This window comes from Sylvia atricapilla, chromosome 4 (genome assembly GCF_009819655.1).
Source record: "Sylvia atricapilla isolate bSylAtr1 chromosome 4, bSylAtr1.pri, whole genome shotgun sequence".
Classification (NCBI taxonomy): domain Eukaryota; kingdom Metazoa; phylum Chordata; class Aves; order Passeriformes; family Sylviidae; genus Sylvia; species Sylvia atricapilla.
Genome location: NC_089143.1, coordinates 70,501,566 through 70,521,133, shown reverse-complemented (window position 1 = coordinate 70,521,133; position 19,568 = coordinate 70,501,566). Strand labels below are relative to the sequence as shown.

At 43.2% G+C, this 19,568-nt stretch overlaps 2 protein-coding genes across 3 annotated transcripts; one reads left to right on the top strand and one right to left on the bottom strand.

The window, feature by feature from the left end:
- Nucleotides 1–972: 972 nt before the first annotated feature.
- On the top strand, nt 973–4,111 carry TIFA (TRAF interacting protein with forkhead associated domain). Its single transcript, XM_066318351.1, has 2 exons — nt 973–1,100; nt 2,859–4,111. Exon 2 carries the CDS (start codon nt 2,911–2,913, stop codon nt 3,472–3,474), a length of 564 nt encoding a protein of 187 aa, XP_066174448.1. The 5' UTR covers nt 973–1,100; nt 2,859–2,910; the 3' UTR covers nt 3,475–4,111.
- Nucleotides 4,112–5,045: 934 nt separating this feature from the next.
- On the bottom strand, nt 5,046–18,708 carry AP1AR (adaptor related protein complex 1 associated regulatory protein). 2 transcript variants are annotated; one of them, XM_066318349.1, is made up of 10 exons: nt 18,469–18,708; nt 15,092–15,140; nt 13,932–13,958; nt 13,470–13,495; nt 12,966–13,062; nt 12,164–12,262; nt 10,259–10,320; nt 9,279–9,352; nt 8,356–8,484; nt 5,046–7,447 (listed from the first exon to the last, which is right to left on the bottom strand). In XM_066318349.1, exons 1-10 carry the CDS (start codon nt 18,543–18,545, stop codon nt 7,182–7,184), a joined length of 906 nt encoding a protein of 301 aa, XP_066174446.1. In that variant the 5' UTR covers nt 18,546–18,708; the 3' UTR covers nt 5,046–7,181. The 2 variants fall into 2 exon arrangements, with proteins under 2 accessions (XP_066174446.1, XP_066174447.1); XM_066318350.1 differs by lacking the exon at nt 12,164–12,262 and having other exon boundaries at nt 18,469–18,681.
- Between the last annotated feature and the right edge of the window lie 860 nt (nt 18,709–19,568).

Here is a 19,568-nt window from a genome sequence, read left to right as displayed (position 1 = left end):
GATTGAAAAGGAACAGGTTTGCTTTGCCACTTGGGGAGTAATACAGATGAATATGAAAAGCCAAGCCGCTGGATAAAGGAGAATCCAGGGCTGTCTCAGGATTTGTAAAGGGAGAAGAAAAACAGAAGTAAGGAAAAGGAAAAGTTTTCAGATCAGTTCAGCCCGTCGGCCAGGGAAAGGATTAGGTTATTTTCCCAAACGCCGCGCAAAGAACTTGAGCTGCGGTCGCTTAAAGCAAACAACCGAATATTTTAAAATAATCGATTTAGGAACATCATCGGGTGAACCGCTATGCTCGTCATGCGCCGCTTACCAAAGCGTTTTACTCCTCAAAGTGTTCATTTGGGGGGTAAAACCGAAATTATTCTGCCTGACAGCTGAGCCCGCCAACTTGGCATCCCTGACACGGCTCTGGGCACAGGTTCGGATGGCTCCGGACACTCCGGACACACCTGTGGCTATTCCTTTAGACTTATTCATACAACTCTATACAATAAATAATTTTAACTCTCTCTTTCTCTCTCTCTCTCTCTCTTTTTTTTGTTTTTTTTTATTCCCCCTTTTATTTTAAAGAAGTTCCACTTCCGGCCCCGCGGCGCCCTCAGCGCCGCCCGCCTCAGCGCCGCCCGCTCGGCTCCTCCCGCCTCAGCGCTTCCCGCCGCCTCCCGGAGGAGTTACGGGAGAAAGGAGCTCCTGCAGCCCTCGGCAGGGGCCGGAGCCCTCTCCCGGCAGGTGAGGAGGCCGGGCCGGGCCGGGAGGACGTGAGGGGAAGGAAGGCGGCGGGAGAGATGAGCGGGATGTCGCCCGGCGGTTCCCGTGGAGGCGGCGGGCTCGGTCCGGCGATGGCCGTGCTGTGGGGTGGGGAGGGGGCGCCGAGCCTGACCCGGGGCCCAAGCCCGTGTTCTTAGGGCTCCGAGTTGTTCTCCCGCCTCTGGAAGTGGGGATAATGACACTGGCTTTTGCCGTAGGAGAGAGAGGATGAGGTGAGATCGCGGTCGGTTTGACTCCAGTGAAGGGACGGACAACAGCAGGTCAGTGGCTGCCTTAGAGCTCCGCGAGAAATCTACAGAAAGTTTCTTTCTCCTGGCCAACACACTCCAGTAAGTAAAAACTCCTTTAGCATTTACGTGAAGGAATATTCAGTATGTTTAAGCTCGACGAGCCCTTAAGGCAGGACTGGGCAGCGGTGCGGGGGATGCCTGAGGTGATCATGGATCTCTGTGGGCGCTGCCGAAGCAAGGGCTGGCTGCTTTTTCTTAATTAACGTAGCCATTTGTAAAACTCACGAATGGGAACTAAAGTCGGGAGGCACAGAAGTGTCTCTGTGGGCTGAACTCCAAACAAAATGAAAGTACTCAGGGATTTTTCCCTTCACCAAAGATGACCTCATGTAATATCCCCTTACTGGTGCAGAACAAGGGAGGGCCGAAGTGGACACGGGGACAGTCCGTCCTGGCTCTCAGAGCTGCTTCCAGCCTCCCAGAGCTGGGGAATCTGCAAGGAGGATGGATTGATGATGGTGCCACCGCAGCTCAGCTCACAGATGGCAAAGGAATAACCCGCTGTCAGAGTGTCTGTCTGTATTCCCGCCAAAAGCACAGATGATATTTCCTAACTTGTTTTAAAGTGAGCTCTGCAGGAAATTCTGTGTTTCACTCATCATCTGTGCTGTTGCAGCCTGCCTCAGTAACCAAGATGAAGTTGCTGAGCTACTGTGTCAGAACTGTGGCTGGTTTTGTGTTAAAGGTGCAAAAGAAGCAGTTTTGAGGTTTCACACAGAAAATGATGCACTGATGCACCACCATTCACTATGCTTGGTGTTTGTGTGCGGTGTGTCAAAAACACAAGTCAACTCCATCATCACAAAACACAATCATCACTTAATTGCAGTGATGATTCACCTACTCATAAAGCTCCGAGTGGAGCTGGTGAGCTCCAGATCTGTGTGAGACACACTGGGAACTTAGTGCAGTCTGGATGCAGAAACATCTGCTCTGTGTGATACCAGTTAAATGGCTGCTCACATGTTTCTCTGGTGAGTAACTGGGAACTCATTTGCTGGTTTCTATTGTCAAATAGCAAGACTTATCAAGACTCGGCTTTAGTGTGGGAAGACACTGGCCTTGCATTTAGAGAACCCGATGACAGCCTTTCCTGAGCTGTCTCAGGTTTTATTAGGATGCACTGCAGTGGCTCAGGCTTTGGAACAGAATTTGTTTCATAAGTATGTGCTCTGTGCTGCATGTGAAGAACTTTAAAAAACAACACAAAACCCAAGAGAAGTCATTTTTTTAGCACTTCTGCAGCAGCAGAGAGTCAGGATTTTCTAACAGGCAATGGGGAAAATTGCTAGAGGTGGTGACCATTCCTCTTCTAGGTCTTGTGGGTAGTCCAGCTTTTGCATTCAGTTTTTATGCTGTCACAGCAGTCACTTCTAAACAGTTTTTCCATGCGAGAGGTCAGTTCGGACCCGAGAGCCAAAGGAGTGCTTTCTACATACTTGAATTACCACTACCTACAGACAGATTGTTGGTACAAGTCATTTGATGCCTTCTGGTCACAGGGCACACCAAGAGCAGAGCACACAGGCCCTGCCAGCACTGTGTAACTCCATTTTAAGTCCACCAAGTAAATCTCACTGCTAAGCGACATGTTTCTTGCAAAGATAAATCTGCCAGTGAGATCCTCCTGAGGAGCTTGTTGGTAGCAACAGTCAGTTGCAGCTTCTGAACTTCCCCCTCCCATGCTTCCATCGTGTTTATTGTCAGGCAGTTCTCTGGGAGTTCTGTACAGTCAGAGTAGAGCAGCACAGGGAGTATTTTAATGCCACGCTGAAACCTGTTTGTTCGGTTCCGCAGTGATTCCATGCTGTGATTTCACCCTCTCCTTGTCCCGGGGGCTCTTTCCATCATGACTTCTTTCGAGGAGGCCGAAACGGAAGAAACAGTGACGTGCCTCCACCTGACCTTCTACCACCCCGGCCAGGAGGAGAAGAGGATGTTCCGCTGCCTGGATTTTTGCAGGCGTGAGCAGGTCAGGGCGGATGACACGGCCAAATTCGGCCGCGATTCCAGCGTCTGCCGCTACAGCCTGCTGGACACCCGCGTCTCCCGGATCCAGTTCTCCCTGCACTTCTACAGGAGGCTCCACACCTCGGAACACGGCTTTGAGATAAAGAACTTGAGCAAGAGAACAAAACTGACCGTCAACCAAACAGAACTGGGTTACTTAAACAAAATCGACCTGCCCTGGAAGTGCATCATATGTTTTGGGGACTACCAGATCCTAGCAGAGATCCAAGAAGGGGAGGCCATGGATTATTTTGAGACTCACTTACACCTGGCTGAAACACCGATCTTACAGGAAAAGTGCCTGCCATCCCTGCAGCCTATACCCGAGAATGGCATTTCTCCTTCCTTTTTTCTTTCCCAAGGCAAAAGCCCCACAGAGATGGATGAAAATGACCTGTGCTAGAGGAGATCAGGTTTTGTGGCCTGCACAGCTTCCAGCGTAGACGGCTCTCACCTCAGTCCCGTTCTTGGTGGGGCTCACCGACTGCTGCACATCAGTCTTCTTGGTGTTTTCAGCACAGGCACTACAGAGCACTGTTCCATGGAAATGGACACCTGCCACTGCCTTCACTGAGGGCTAAGGGCTCTCTGATGCCCAGAAAAGTCTGGGAGACAGGGGGTCGCTCAAATCCATGGCAGCAGGTTCGATCCCAGAACTGTGGCCACGTGCCTTGAAGGGATATTTAACAGGCATTAATACAGACCATGCACAGCAGGATTGTGGTCCCAGACAAGGGGTGACAGAATGTCTTGTTGCATGTTATACTTTGGGCTTTGCTTTGGACACCAAATTCCAAACAGTATTTGCAAGCCTAGGTTGTAACTTCACAGATTTTGCAACTTAAAAACACTTTGTCTTTTATATTTTTAGTAGCTTCAAAGCAAGGCTTTTTTAAAAATTATTTGTACTTACTCAATGAACATATATATATTTTGCAAGTTAACTACTTCTGCTTGTGATGTAGACAAACAGGCAGCATCAATGATCATAGTCTACAAAAATGCACATTAATTTTGTAATAAAAGCATTTTGTTCCCTAGTAAGGATTTGGTCTATTATACAGCTGCAATCTAAAAGAATTTTTGGAGAATAAAGTTATTTCTAGGACCATCCAGATAAGAGGCTGTCACTGGCACTATTCCAGGCTTTCCAAAAATACCATTGCTCCATGGTAAGAATTTACATGAATAAATTTCTGAAAACTTTCAGAAAGTTTTCTACCTCTACTCCTCTACCCAAGTCTCTCTAATAATTTTCTTGTCTTTTAAGTATTTCTCAGGTTGTTTCAGTCAAGTTTTTCTTTGTCAGGGGCTCAGCTTTTCATTGGCATTTGCCTTTTGTTTTGTCAAGTATTTTAGTTTGCTTGAAAGACACACTGGGAAGAACAGGAGTTCCCCATTTTGTCATCCCTAAATACTAGGATGCATTTCAGCATTAATCATTCCAAGAAAACCATAATTATAACTGAGGGGAAGAACAGCTGATATTCAGGCAACCAACCACAAGCCAGAGAAAAGCCACGGGAGAGGCAATGAAACTCAAACACAGGCTCAAGTAGGATTTGTCCATTCATCCCATCCTTGGCAAAATTACTTTGTTGCCGTGTTTTCCGCCCTTGGAACTAGGCTGTGGTTTCCAAACAGCAGTCACTTGGACGGCTGTTATTTACCTGAGGTAAGAATCAACCATGTAAAGTACACATTAAAAAAGGAAGTGTCTCCTGTCACTACATTGATCTGACCAGCAGAATTTACACAAGGAAGGTTATTTTACCTTCGAAGTGGGAAGGGTGTACAGCTGCTCATTTCCAACAGGAGAAGGGCTCCATGCCCCAAACTCCTCAGGTCTTCTGTTATTGCAGCTCGTTTAGAGCTTCCCTTCCAAAGCAGCAGGTCCCCAAAAGTTCTGTGGGATTCAGCAGGGCTCTGACATGGCTGCCACAAACTCAGCAACAGATACAACACTGCCAAATGTAAGACTTGCTGAAAATTTTAATGACTTTTAAATTTGTACAGATATGCATTTTACAGTACCCTTGAACTGTTTCACATGAGCTGTTTATAGAATCTCTCAGTTTCTCAAATATCCACAAATATGGAGCATCTCTTCAAAGTCACTCAGCGTGGTGCACTGAGCACTGCAAATGTTGTCATTAACCATGGCTACAGAACATGCCCATCACAGAAAAAGCTGGAGTCAGCCTCCTTTTCCCCAAGTGCTTGTTCATCCTAAGGGCAGGACTGTCAGCTAATTGACTTCCTCAAGGCATGGTCAGGACAAGGTCACCTCCTGTTCACTGGCCAGGAAAAGCAGTGACCAGTGCAGGAGAGGTGACAGTTTCAGTAGGTAAAAAACATGTTATTTACATGTGGAGGAAGTTGCCTTCCTTCCCATAGGAATATATTATACAAAGAAATATCCAGGAGAAGTCACACAGCAGTAGCTTAGGCCAAACCCAAAATATACATTTGATGTGTACAGATCTTTAAAGCTCATTACAAGTATTGCAAATATAAATAATGGCATTAAAATATTTTCAGTGACATAGCCACAACTGAAATGAAGAGATGAAATGTTACCAACGGGATTTATCTGTTCTCTCAAGTTACGTGTACATATTTCACCCCAGTGTGCAGTGGTTTTGTTCCTTATCCACACTGTAATGACCCAAATATCCCTGATAGTTTCAGATTATTTAAACCAGCGACACAACTTTCACCAACAAATTCAGTTCTGATGATGACAGCAGAGGTTCATTACTTACCACAGCATGTTCCTTTACTCCAAAACAAAGGTAAACCCTGTCACCCTTTTTCCATGGCAAAATGAGACAGCTACACAGAACAGTGGCAGAGTAGAATGGCTTTACTTTTAAACTTTGGGGAAAGCTTGAGATCTGCAAGTATTTTAGAGCTCCTCTTCTGTTAAAAAGTAAGATTTACATGGAATACCAGGGGAGACCACACAGCACAGGACACCACCAGTGGTGCAGTAACGGAACACCTCCTTGGATTTCAGCCCATATTAGCAGGATTAACCATCCACTCTAGAGGCACAGGAAAGGCAGAGCACTTTAACACATTGTTAAAACATGAAGTTTTCTTCTTTCTTTTCAAAATGCAGATATAGAAATTCAGTCTTTAGGTTCTTGTTCTTCCCACCCCAGCAGCAGAGCCACCATCCCTCCCCCAGTTTGCTCACTGAATGTTGCTTTTCCGTAATTGTTCTGATCTGGTAGAATTATAAATTTTCCACAACTGAAGAATTTTAAGGACTATGTAGCAACAGATGTTGGTCTGGAGGAGGGCTGAGAAAACAAGACTTTGGTCCTCCCAGTTCTACACTGGTTACAATTCCCATTTTATTGACACATAGAGAATTTATATTCTATTTGATTTTTGTTTTTCTATCTAGCACACGCTTACTAAGTCTGGCGTATTATACAAGGCAATATCTTACCTAACCTGATGAATTTTACTATGTTCATTGAGGTTAACCGTGCTTAGCATAAAGTAATTTAAAATATAAAGTAAGTGGTAAAAGGGCAACTCAAGACTAGGAAGACTTTAAGCTAAGACAGGGGAAAAATCTGCAATTTGCCATGTGTCAAATTTGTTTTGCAGCTCTTGCTTTTGCACCCTCTAAACAGCTGAAGAGCAAGTCAAAAAGCACAGACTGAAAATAAAAATATTTTAAAATTATTTCTCTATCTTCAAGTATTAAATAAATTATAGAAGACTGTTTCTGAGATAAATATTAGGCCAATAATGAATTTTAAAACAAAATCAATAGAAACATCATCCAGAAAAAAAGGCAAATTTAAATACAGATAAGTCAAGCTATGAAGCTTCAATTAGTGCAGATAATTTTATATTAAATCCAGATATCCAGAAATATACACAATAGAATCATCCCGGGTTTCACAAAAGTGGAGAAGGTAGATAATAAAATTGCACTTAGTTCTGATTTCATTCAGACAGCAAGTCATTCGCCGACCCGCTCGTAAGAAAAAGGGAAGCGGGCTACAGAAAAGAGCAAAACTGGCTTTTCCTCGTTCCATTTCCCTTCCCAGCATTTGGGCAGAGGCAGGGGCCGTGCAGGCGTCGGCACTATCTGTCCTGGTGCTCGGGATCCGACAGCCTGACGTCCGAGGCCGACAGCTCCAGCACGGGGTTGACGAAGCCGGCGTACTCGGAGTTGCCGTTGTCGTCCATCTCGGCGCTGACAAAGTCATTCTCCCACTCCAGCCCGTTGGAATCGTCGGAGGCTGAGGCCGGGTGGCTTCCCGCTTTCCTGCTGTTGAATTTCAGCGCTGCCCTCAGGATGTCCTCCTCCGTCTTGGAGCGCTCCCTCACGGGAATCATCCTGTTCATGCCTGGGATTTAAGACACGCGTGTGAGAAACGACGCGTCCTTGTGAGTTTTCAGCTAACTTTTGTGTTTCTGCCAGAAGAAACAAAGGTAAAATCTGGACAGATACGGGATTCGGTGGTCTAGGAAAGATTTTCAGTCTGTCTGGAAAGGGACATTTAATGCCACACAAAATAAGGCAAAATATGAGTCTGGAAACTGCCCAAAAACATCTAAAATTTTACTAATTTTGTCTGTAATACTTGTGGGAAAAACAAATCACCTACGGATTGGCAAAAAGAAACAAACCCTCAGTTTTGGTGAGCCGTTCAATAGTCAAGGTTTCAACATTTTGGATAAACTTTCAGCTAAGAGCTTTTGCAGGTTTAGTAAACAAAAGGGAAAGTATTGGTAACAATGAGGAAATACAGGAAACACCTGTAACAGCAGCAATGAGGATAGCTGGGATACTCCTTGGAATGCAGATCAAAGTTCCCAGTGAATGTTACAGTACAAGCAGTAAGGGTATTTCTCAAATTATTTAAATCCTGACCAACTCCCACATTTTAAAAGGAAGAATTCTTTTCCTTCTGCTCCTGGCTCACGAGAGGGCAGCATTTCCTCACCATTACTTTTGTCAGAAGTTTACAAGTCCGTTGCACAAAATGCAGGGAAATGATTTCCTTTATTTACTGGAGCATCCAAAAAAATGAATTCATTAATTAGGGCTATCTCCACATTTATCAAAATAAGGAACTTTCTTGGTAAAAATAATTTACAGTTTAACCATTACAAACTTGTCAGGAATTCCATCAGAAATAAGTTTTAAATCACCTTGCCTTTAGAAAATGACAGATTTCCAATGAACATAGCTTAAACTGTCAACATCTTTAACTTTTGAGTTCAGGATGAAGCTGAAATGCAGGAAAAATACCTTCTTCATCTTCCCACTCTAAATCCAAGGAGGTGCTGTCATCGTTCCCACTCACTGATTTGGTTTTGGTCATCAAGTCACAACTGCTCTCCGTGTTGGGTGTCAGCACTGTGGCATCAGATGAAAGTCCTTTTAAAAAAAACCAAACCCATAATGTATTTTTAAATAGTAAATGTACTTGAATTTCAGGTTCAATGTGCAAAAGTAAAATTTCAAATTAAGCTTTTATTGTGCTTTGTGGCCCTTTAAACCTCAGGAGTGCTGGAAAAGGCACTTCATCAGTCCAAAGAATAATCAGGAGCTTATTAATAGTCAATATCACTGGGATATTGCCTAATTTGAACTAAAAAGGAATTTAATAAGCTGTAAGCAAAGCTTGATGAAGACTTGTAAAAAAAAACAAACAAAAAAACCCAAAACCAAATCAACCTTCTCCTCCCCAAAAAACTAAACTGCTCAGTATTTCCTGAAACACAACCATCTGTCCTCCACCTTAGTGGTTATCATGTACTGTCACCAAAACTTACAGATAAAAGCTTATTAAATTGCTTTCCTCTAAATTGTTAGTGGTATTTTTAAGCACAGGCAGCCAAATTCCCTCTTGCACTTCATTAGGAAAAAATTAAGCATTAATACGATTCTAATTACTTTGCCAAGGGATGATTAAGAAAAGCTATAAACACACATCTGCATCTTCAGCACAGGGGCCTGATTTTGCAAGAAATGTTCACCACTATCTTTTATCTATCAGATTAAAAGACTACCAGATTTTTAAATTACAGATATAAGTATACACGTTTATATCTATGTGTGTAAACATAAAACTATAAATAATCTGTGTTTATCTAGAAAAAGAAGCAGCACTCTGTGCCCCTCAGAGTCCCTTAACATTTAAAGATGTTCTTAAGGGAAGGCAGACTTACTACTACTTCGGAAAGCTTCATACTGGAATTTCATATTCCTTAGGAAAGGATCGAGATCTTCTTCTGCCACAGAGCTGCAAGAACAATGTGCAATTTTTTAGCTTTAGAAACCTCCAAGGGTGCCATCAAAAATACCTTAATCCATATGCCCCCAGCTCTGTGCTACAAAGCACATACACCCTGAAATAAATTCTTTATAAAAACACCTTTCTATTCCTATTGATCACACCCTCTCCCAGTCTGTGCTTCTGCTCAATTTTTATTAGTATTTTCAGTTTAAAAATTAATTCATTAACTCAAAACAACTCTTCCCCTCTCTTCTCACTTTAGATAAAATCTCCTTAGTTTTGAATTTATTTTTTTAAAGTAATGAATTCAAACCCTGTTCTTGCAGTCCTTTGTTTTTAAAATCTGGCCAGCTGCTACTCAGTTTTCACAGTTCCTATTCTAACTGTGCTTCCATAGCAAAATTCCTCCTGTCTCCCTTGTTTTCCATGCATGAGTTTTTTCTAAACTCAAACACCATTCCACGGTAATATTCTCCACTTTTTTTTTAGCTTGTTTTTCCCACCACCACAACTGAACACAGAAGGTGGGAATGAAGAGACTTAAACTGTAAATAAATACATAAAATATTTAATAAAGAAATATAATTGAGAATATTAATGAAGAAACAGGCAGACTCCATAAACCATTTAAATAGCGTATTTCTGTTGGGTTTTTAAAACAGGGTCCTGAATAATAAAAACATTTTTATGTTAGCTGAAATTTTACATATAAACACCTTTTAAAAATAAACCACGGGATTTTGAGTGTGTGTAAATATCTGTTAATAGCTGGGAGTAGCACTGTATGCAGCAGTCTAATAACTTCAGCCATAACCAGAATGAATCTGAAACACCCCCTAACTTTCCAGATGAGGAACAGGAGTACAAACAGCCAAGACCCTCAGTTATCATGAATAAAATTTGTTCTCTTACCTCTGGAACTCTCCGTTATTAACAGCGTGTGCTCTCTGCGTTATCCTGTGCTGCCTACGTTGCTATCAAGAAAAGCGAATCGTTGAAAAAGCTGAACACTCAAAAATGAACTCGCAACACTTAATCCTATTTTATGCACCCCAAAAAAAAACCCGTCGGTTTTCAGAAACATTGGACACCACCTCAATCGTGACTGCAGCTGTCTTTGTCTCCTGTCTTCTTAAAGTATTTTCAGTGCACAACTAACACCTGGGTGATGTTTGATTTCTTTTGCTCTGTGCCCAGGAACAGCCACCCTGCTATTTAAAAGATAAATATTTCCTACAAATCCTTTCATCCCTGTGCAAAGCAGTACTGCCATCTCCTCTGGCTGTCTCCATCAGCACTAAGTGCTTCATCTATATTAATAACAGCTTTGCTGCCTTGCAGGGCCAAAAGTATTAATAACTGCTAATGTCAACTTCATCTGAGAATTGCTCTTTGCTTTGGGTGTGGGGAGGTAACTGCACTGGATCTAGTGTTTTTGAATCCCGAGATGATGGGGGGTTGTCTTCTGGCACACTTTGTATCTTGGATATTTAAATAATAATAGCTGCAGGTTGAAATGAGTAAACGGGGAGTGTAGAGAAAAAAGAAGTAGAAGTAGAAATATCACACTGTGGTGGTTAGAGGTGAAAAGACTTAAGAATGCAGAGAGGAACAGACAGAAATTTGGCACAACACAGTCAACAAATCTGTCAAAATCAATTACTGACACAGGCAACGATTTTCTTTTAGTATTCCTATACCCACATAATACCCAATTTAGATTATCTCCCCATTTTGCCAGGTCACATCCCAATAACCAGCACTGCCAGTTCCAGGATGCACACATATTAAAATTCCCCGCTGTTACAGACCCTGACATTTAGTAGGGCAACATCAGCAATCCAAATGAGCTTTAAAAGAGGCCATACTTCCAAGGAAAAAGCCATTTTCCCATTTGTGCCCACAAACAACAGAGAGATGAGTGATGCATTCAAAAATAGCTTCCAGTTTATCTAGAAGGGCTAAGTGCTTGATGCATATCTGGACAAAAATGCTTCCTTAAAATCCTTATAATCCTTACGGGTTTTGAGGAGGGTGTTTGAGCAGAAGATAAGTGGTACTAATTTTACACTAAGAGGAAATTAAAATCTCTATAATCCATTCTATCTTAGGTCCTGACTAAAAGAAGTGCATATTAAAAATACTGAAAGACAAGAAATGCAGCATTTCTTGCACAGAACTTCTACAAAAACCAGTTAACGCCATTAAAAAAAAAATCTACTTTCACTGGCTTTCTGTAGATCAAAAGTGGTAAGAAAAAAAAGCAGGCAAAAAGGTCAGAAAGAATTAACCCTCCCACCCCAAACGGCAAGGGGAGAGAAGGAAATGTGAAATGAGAGCTAATACTGAGTGACATGAAAATTAGATGAAAACTCCGAAGCAGGGTCAATACAAAACTCAAAGATAAGGAACAATACAGTGCACAAATATATGAAGTACATTTTACAAGTCTAAATGATGTCACAATGTGTGCTCAATTTCAGGGAGTTTTTTACCCAAAACCCCATCAGAGATCATTTGACATTTAAGATCAGTAACTTCTACATATTACATAAGACAAGTGTTAGGCTAATTATAGATTCAAATTATAACTCATTCAAAATCTATACTCGGCGACAGAAGCTGTTTCAAACAATTATGGTGATTTTCAGCTGTTCCAACCAGCTGTACTTTCAAATCTTATACTTCTTTCTCTACTTGACAAGCCAAAGCCATCTCCTCATCAGGTCTCCTGAGATGGAAAGGATATCAGGGAAGTTTGCATATGTGGGAACAGGACAGAGGCTCTCATATATATTGGGGTCTTTTTCCCCTCACCTCCAAGAGCTTTTTCTGCTTTGCTGCCCTGGCTGCTTCACGTTGTGCAGCATATAAAGCCTCCTCTTCTAGTCTTAACTTCTCCTCTTGTAAGGCTAACTGTATATGAACAAAACAGTAATGGTTAACAAAAGCAGAACCTATCTATCTTCCTACTAATAAAGCTGTAAGTGCAAGGAAACAAAAGAAAAACAGCTATAAAATCAAAATAAAACAAAATAGACTACAGCTAAAGCATTAACTGAATTTAACAGCTTCCCTCCCCGCAACCAAACAGCCCGAGAAATTTAGGTAACTACTGAATAAACATTTATTATTAGTGAATTGCTGTAATTGTTTTATTTTATTATGAACTGCACAGTGAAAGATTTAAAGATTTTCAGTTCCATAGTTCATTGGCACTTTAGATTAAAGTTCATTCAAGTTCTACGTGGTATTCCAGATCATATTCCATTAACTGCTGCAACACTAAAACAGAATAATGAATTATGTGTCTTCCCTTAAGAAAGTTGTGGAGAAAATTCAGCGCAAGAAAAGTTGAATCAAGAATATTCCCCATTTGGTCTTGCACTAAAAAAAGGGTCAAATTTAAGAGATCCTGGTCAGAGGCCCAGCCTATTCATTCCATTTTCCAGCTAAGAGGCTATTAAAAAGAAGGAATTTGTGCGTCTTGTAGACTGAAAAAAACTAACTGATGAAGAAAACCCAGTTGCTCCGTGTGAGTGGAATCTCCTGGTATCCATGGCTGATTCTAACATTTTTGGAAGAAAAACGATTTTATACTGTCACTGTAACCACTTACCTCTGACTGAAGCTTCAGATCAACAACCCTCTGCTTTTCAGCAATGGAGTCATAGTGTCTGTCCTTCAGGTCTGCAATTTCTTCCTCAGTCAGGGGCCTGGGAGCACGGGAGCAACACAAAAAAGCTCCATCTATTATTCATGCATGACAACCCTCATTTGCACTCTAACGTATCTGTGTGGTCTTTCCTGACCTGTCCTTTAATGCAGATGCAACAGGCTGTGCTTGGGGCCTGTTCCTCCTGAAAGTTCCAGTTTATTCAGGACAATAAGCTGCCTCTCCTCACTCTCACAATATGTATTATTTATATCTTTATAGAAAGCGTATTTTCAAAGCCATCTCTGCTAACAGAACTACTGGAATGGAACCATTACCGTCACTGCAGTCCAAATTCGCTTTTTTTCCCTTAGTTGTTTTTGTTCCTTGTTTTTCCTTTATTCCATTTGGTTTAATATTCACGGTGGGACAGCAGAGGGAAGGAGAGGTCCTGTCTCAAAGTCTTACCTGTGACTGCTTCCTGGGCTTTCCCCCTGTTAAAATAAATAAAAAAGAAAAGTCTGATTTTTGTAAAGACAGAGCACTTCCAAAACTCCCATTAGCAAAGCAACCCAGGTCCATTTCTCTTCTCAGACTGAAGGCACTTGCTGAGTCCTATGCAAGAGTTATACCGGGAGCAAAGTCTTCCCAAACACACTTTTCTCCCACATGTCTTCTTTTCTTTCTTCCCAAAGTCCATGGTTCCCCCTTCCTTAATGAGTTATTTCCAATACTCCCCAAAACCAATCTCTTAGATCTTTATCCAAAGTGTTAAATTCATATTCCTAGTGCAAGGAAAAACTGAAAGTAAAAAAAACAACCCTGTGAATTAGGTCTACAACTCAGCTTAAAGTGAGAGAAAGACTCATATGTTGGAACCATTTTTAAGGATTGTACGAGCAGGTTTCAAATGATGTCCCAGGTACCCACCTCATCACTTTCCACCAGATTCTCAAACTGCAGAGAAAAAGAAATAAATAATTTTTACAATTCAATAAAAGGAGTCACTAAAGACACACAGCAAGTATGAGTGCATATTTTATGTGTCTTGTAAAAACACTTCTCCAATTCTAACAGTAGGACTGTAACCCTGCTTTCAGAGGAATTTTATTTGTAGAGTTGGACCTTTCTTCTTACCAATGTTTCTTGTCTTAAACATTACATTCTCCTAAAAGGAGAAGAGTCCAAATTTAAAAAAAGCATTCTCAGCTGCACAAACTCATCCAGCAGAAGTTCAACTGTCACGTAAAAAAAAAAAAAAAAAAAAAAAAAAAAAGGCAAATAGAAATCCTCTGTACCATGTTCAGTACAGTAATCTTAAATCTAGTCCATACGCCAAACAGGGACACAGAGGTCAATACCTACAGCAAGAGTCCTTACTGACCTAAAATTTGGGAGGAGAACAATTCCTCCTTTTCCCTGTCACATTTCTGAGGAAGGAAAACTCTCTCACAACAGGAAGTTCTGCACCTAAACACATTTCCCCTGCTGTACACATCGCACCCGTTTCTCAACAGCCAAAGCATTAACTACAATAATTAATGTTATCCTCAGTAATGGGAGCCATCTGGCTGGTCTAGGACTTCCAGAGCACAGGAACACTCCGGCAAAGTAAACCAGGTTATTCCTGGTTAACCTTACACTACCCTTGGCCACAAGGAGTTATGTCTGGAGGCTGGGAAAGGACCTCTGTGGGGAACAAAGATTACAGATGCAACAAACTATCAGGTAACCCCATCAGATTCTTTTTGTACCACCTGACTGGTGATCCTGCAATCAAGAGATAAATATCCTGCACTTGTACAAGCGGCAAAATCCCAACACAGCAGAGAGGCGATGCAACAAGCGGCTCTGTGTGGAATGCTGTGGTGATGAGCATCAGACCACCACAGATACTTCTCTTCCTTCCAAATGATACATTAATGTTCTGAGGTGCAAGTAAGAACCGCTCTCCACCCAGTGCAGCATCAGTTTGGGGTGGAATATCACGAAATATTTCAGTGTTCATTAACTGCAAAGAATGTTAAAGGCATTGCTAGGCTTCAGCTTTCCCCACTTTTTCTTAATTCGCTAAAAATGTAAGTACTCACCTCTATAGTGAAGTGTTCTCCTGTTGAACATGTTCTAAAATACTTGGATCTGGAAAAATATGTTTACAGTTAGACTACAGAGAGGACTCTTCAATACACAGCAGAAGGTAAATGAGCCCGAGAATTTAAAATAGATTTCAAAGTTCGTTAAATATAAAATAGCAACAAAATCTTCATGTATTTAACATATTGACTTATTCACTGGAGCTCTGCATTGCTGCTACAGCAGAGAGAGGCAAGAGCATGGGGAACGTCTTCTGTAGAACTGGGGAAAAAACTAAAGCCCTTGTGAGATGAAATCATTTGTCAGGATGCTGGACTTGACATTTACACACAATTAGCATGTTCTGCAATCCCTTTAATACATTTTTCCTGGAAAAAAACATTGTTCCAGGCAATTTCTGAAAACGCTGTTGCTCACCATGGCACTTAACTCCTTCCTGGCATACTGTACCTCATAAGTTAAAAAATGCATTTTATTTTTACAGCTTGGCACATCCAGAAGGCTGAGCCTCTGAGAAAAGCATCCAACAAGAGGTCAAGGCAATACTTTTAAACAAAACAAAACAAAAAAAAATCACGCTCCAATTTTATAAAGGAAATTGGTTTCTACTTTGATTTTTTATTCAGAATACTTCTTATTTTATTTTAGTTTTTTTACAGAGGAGAGTTAGCCCTGTCCTCTACAAAACCCAGTGAAGTATTAAGTCACCTAGCCAAGGAGGTTTGGCCAGCATCCAGAAGAGCATTCTAACATAAACACTCTTCAGTACAACATCCATTTCATCGAACTGTTTCAAAAACCAGGGTTTCCAGTTGCAAGTGCTGACGGGTACAAGGAATAAACCCAGGACCTCAGGGATTTCTACACTTGCATGAAAGATCGTTCAGCACTTGCCACCAACACCTACTTTGACAACAATAAAAGCAACGCTGCAGCCGAAGCCTGAATTATTTTAACCATATCATTTTTCACCTCCATCTCATTTTTCTTTGTAAGCCAGTTTAGGGAATGTCTCCCCTGGCAGCTTGTTGCACTACCCACTGGTCCCTTGTTGCACAACCTTTCCTGCCACTAAAGAACCTTTTCCAGAGAACTCCTGGTTGTGAAACCAGAGAGGAAAGGCCACCTGAAATCATGCACTATGTGACAAGCATAATTGAGACACGTGGCATGAACACTTAGAGCAATTTCACTGCTACCCGTCTCTGTAGTTTGGTGTGTAGGAGCCAATACCATTAAGAATCTCATTTAGTAACACTGTAACATGAAATTGTTCCAGAGCTATCTTTGCTGTTAACAAACGTGTAATTCCAGTTTGCAGCACCAGGCTTGAGGTAAATTACTTCCAACTTCCCAGACACTTGAGCTGCAGTCAGCTTAGCTGCAAGAACTGAAAAGTGAACTAAATGCAGTGCAAGCTCCCTAAGTGTCATCACAAACAATGCCAGCTCTAGGAAGAGCTGCCCTTTCAGCTGCTTGCTGAACTCAGTCCCAGAAAACCTAATTCTATGTCAGAGTTGGAGCCCATAAATCGCAGAATTACTTCTGAGTAGTAGTTTGAGGTCATAATGGACACAAACAGAAGGCCCAACAGCTTCACCCCTATATAAAACTTCAAGTGAAGTATCAGAAAGCTATGAAAATGTTTACAGCTTTTATAATTCTCCTTTAAGCTCTACTTTTCTATCATCTTCTAAGACTTGAGAATCCTTTTGGTTGGATAGCTCCTAGAGAAAACCATTCAGCTGACAGGTCACAAGACCTACAGAGACAGTCAGATTAATCTCCCAAGATCTGAAGCTATTAAGGAGACCAACTTTTCATACATAGATACACACACACACTCCATCCATACGTATATATTAAGCACAATTCCAAGCAAATGCAACTTACAATCTTGCAGGATATTAAAACACTTAATAAAATCTCTATACTTAGTTGTTTAATTAGGAGTTTATTTCTTACAGGCAAATCTTGGAGCATCTAAAAATAATGAATCTGGGGTTTAGGGGGAGGATCTGAGTGATTAAAATGATCGTTAAGTTGATAAGCTACATTTTTACATCATGGTGTTCCTGAAATAGCCAAATGTAGACAATGTGGTGTTAATCTAACTTGCAAACTTTACAAGTCGACACGTTTTCCAGTTCTGGTTTTAATACAATTCCCTGCTTAGTGGAAGGAGAATAACCTCAACACTGATACTGCTCTGTAAACTACCACCACACCCGGAAAACAAATCTGATCTGAAACACAGACCAGCAGTTCTCTGTCCATTTTATATGCCTAAGACTTTCATTGCAGGTTGTGCAACACCTAGAACAATTAGACAATTCAACAGCAGGCAGGAAGACTGGTTTCACTGGTAAAGACAGCCTGATACTGGACTAACTCGTGCAGGGATTGTCACTACCCTGCCTGCTAAAAAAAAAAAGGTACTGGCTTGTGGAAGGAGACTCAGCAAAACACACGTGCGGGAAGGACCTTTCGAGTACTGCCCGGTGTTCACAAAGCACAACAAACTGATACTTCAGTGCCAGCTGTCAAGGCATTGGAGGTGTTCTCATCCCCTCCGGTGGAGTACTGAAAATACAAGCAGGGATCCTCTACATGCACTGCCTTGGTTTTTCACCCATGTCTCTAAGAAGCAGCTTGTCTAGAAGGCCTTTCAGTTGGTGAGACTCGCCTGCCAGAGCTGATGTGAAGTAAGAGGCCACGAGCTTGCATCATGTAAAATACTCAGCATATCTGCTGAGAACGATTCCTATCCTAATGCATCCCAAAAAAGTGATATGTAGGTATCCAGTACTGGTCAGTATATGGAAAAAATCCCAAGCATTTCCTGTTTGCACAGTGCTTTTCCATGAACTGGTTGTGGCAGAATGAAACAGGTTGTTACACGTTTCCAAGAGATAAGAATTCCTCTGAACCATTCTGCTCCTGATTTATCCCAACAGCGTCTCAGCCTCTGACTCACAGAGAAGACGAGATCACATTGCAGAAAACCGGGTGTTTTTCCATCTTTTGCACAAGCACGGCCGCCCGCACGGGTTTTGGCAACTGACCTAAAAAACCTCTCCGAGCATCCCCTGCCGGAAAAACACCGGCGCCGGCAGCGGCGAGGGGCCGGTGACCCTGGAAGTGCATCAGCCCCGACCGCACAAACCGCACGGAGCCCGGCGGACTCCCGGCGCCTCCGCCCGCCCGAGATGCTGGGGCTCCCGAAGGGAACGGGCCTGGCGCACCGGGCGCTCCCCGAGCCGCATCCCCGCACCCTGCCACCCTCTCCTGCCCCACGGGGAAGGCGGAGCCGGCGGCCCCGGCACCTCCCCGCCCCGGGGAGGGGAAAGGAGCAGCCGCGGCTCCCGCTCACCCTCCGCCGCGCTGGATCCGGCCGGGATCTCTCCGGAAGAACAGCCCGCAGCACCACTGCGCCCAGCAGTTCCCCATCGCATCCTGGTGGTGGGAACAGCTCCTGCTGCCTCCCGGCGGGCTCAGGCCGCCCCGGCCGTCGGGAGGGGCGGCCGCGGACCCCCGGGAACAAAGGGCCGGCACAGCCTCATGGCTGCGCAGGGGCGGGCGATGCTCGCCCCGAACGAGCGCCGGCACCGCCCCTGGCACCGGCATCATCGGCCACATCGGCCCGCCCCTTGCCGGGACCGTCCCAGCCGGGCGGGGGCCGCCCCAAAACCCGCCCCAAAACCCGCCCCAAAACCCGCCCCAAAACCCGCTTCACCCGTGGCCGTGGGAGGTGGGATCGCCGCACGGCAGCCCGCGGTTCAAAGGAGGAAAATGTGCCGGGGCTGCCGAAAAAGCATCGCCAGTAATCGCGTTTTGGAGGAGAGGAAATCCTTCAAGGTCCCCGTTATTATGGTGGGGGGAAAGGGGTGTCCCCGCAGTTGTCAAGCCCGGACTGGGTCAGTGCCATCGAGGTAACAACAGTGCTAGAAATATCTGGAGCACAGGCACTGTGTGGTTTAGCGAGGTTCCTCGCAGTCTTTGATCTCTCTCGCTTCTTAAATCACAGCACCACACTGACACGTGGAAACACGGAATCACAGATTGGTTTGGGTTGGAAGGGACCTCAAAGGCCGTCTCGTTCCAACTCCCCGCCATATGCAGGCACACCTTCCACTATCCCAGGCTGCTCCAAGCCCCATCCAACCCAGTCTTGGACACTTCCAGGGGCAGCCACAGCTTCTCTGGGCAACCTGTGCCAGGGGTTCTCGACCCTCACAGAGAGGATTTTTTTCCTAATCTCCAACTGAATATGTAATCTACCCTCTTGCAGTTTGAGTCTATTCCCCTTTGTCCACGGTGAGTTAATGGTGTCATTACCAATATGTGGCTTGCTTCTTTCTTTTAACAGATACAGAAGTATCTCAGCAGTGGAAGAGTTAACTGGATTCCAAGTCAGCCCTCCATTAGCAGCACAGGACAAATGCCAGGACCCAGAGGAGCTGCTTGCTACAA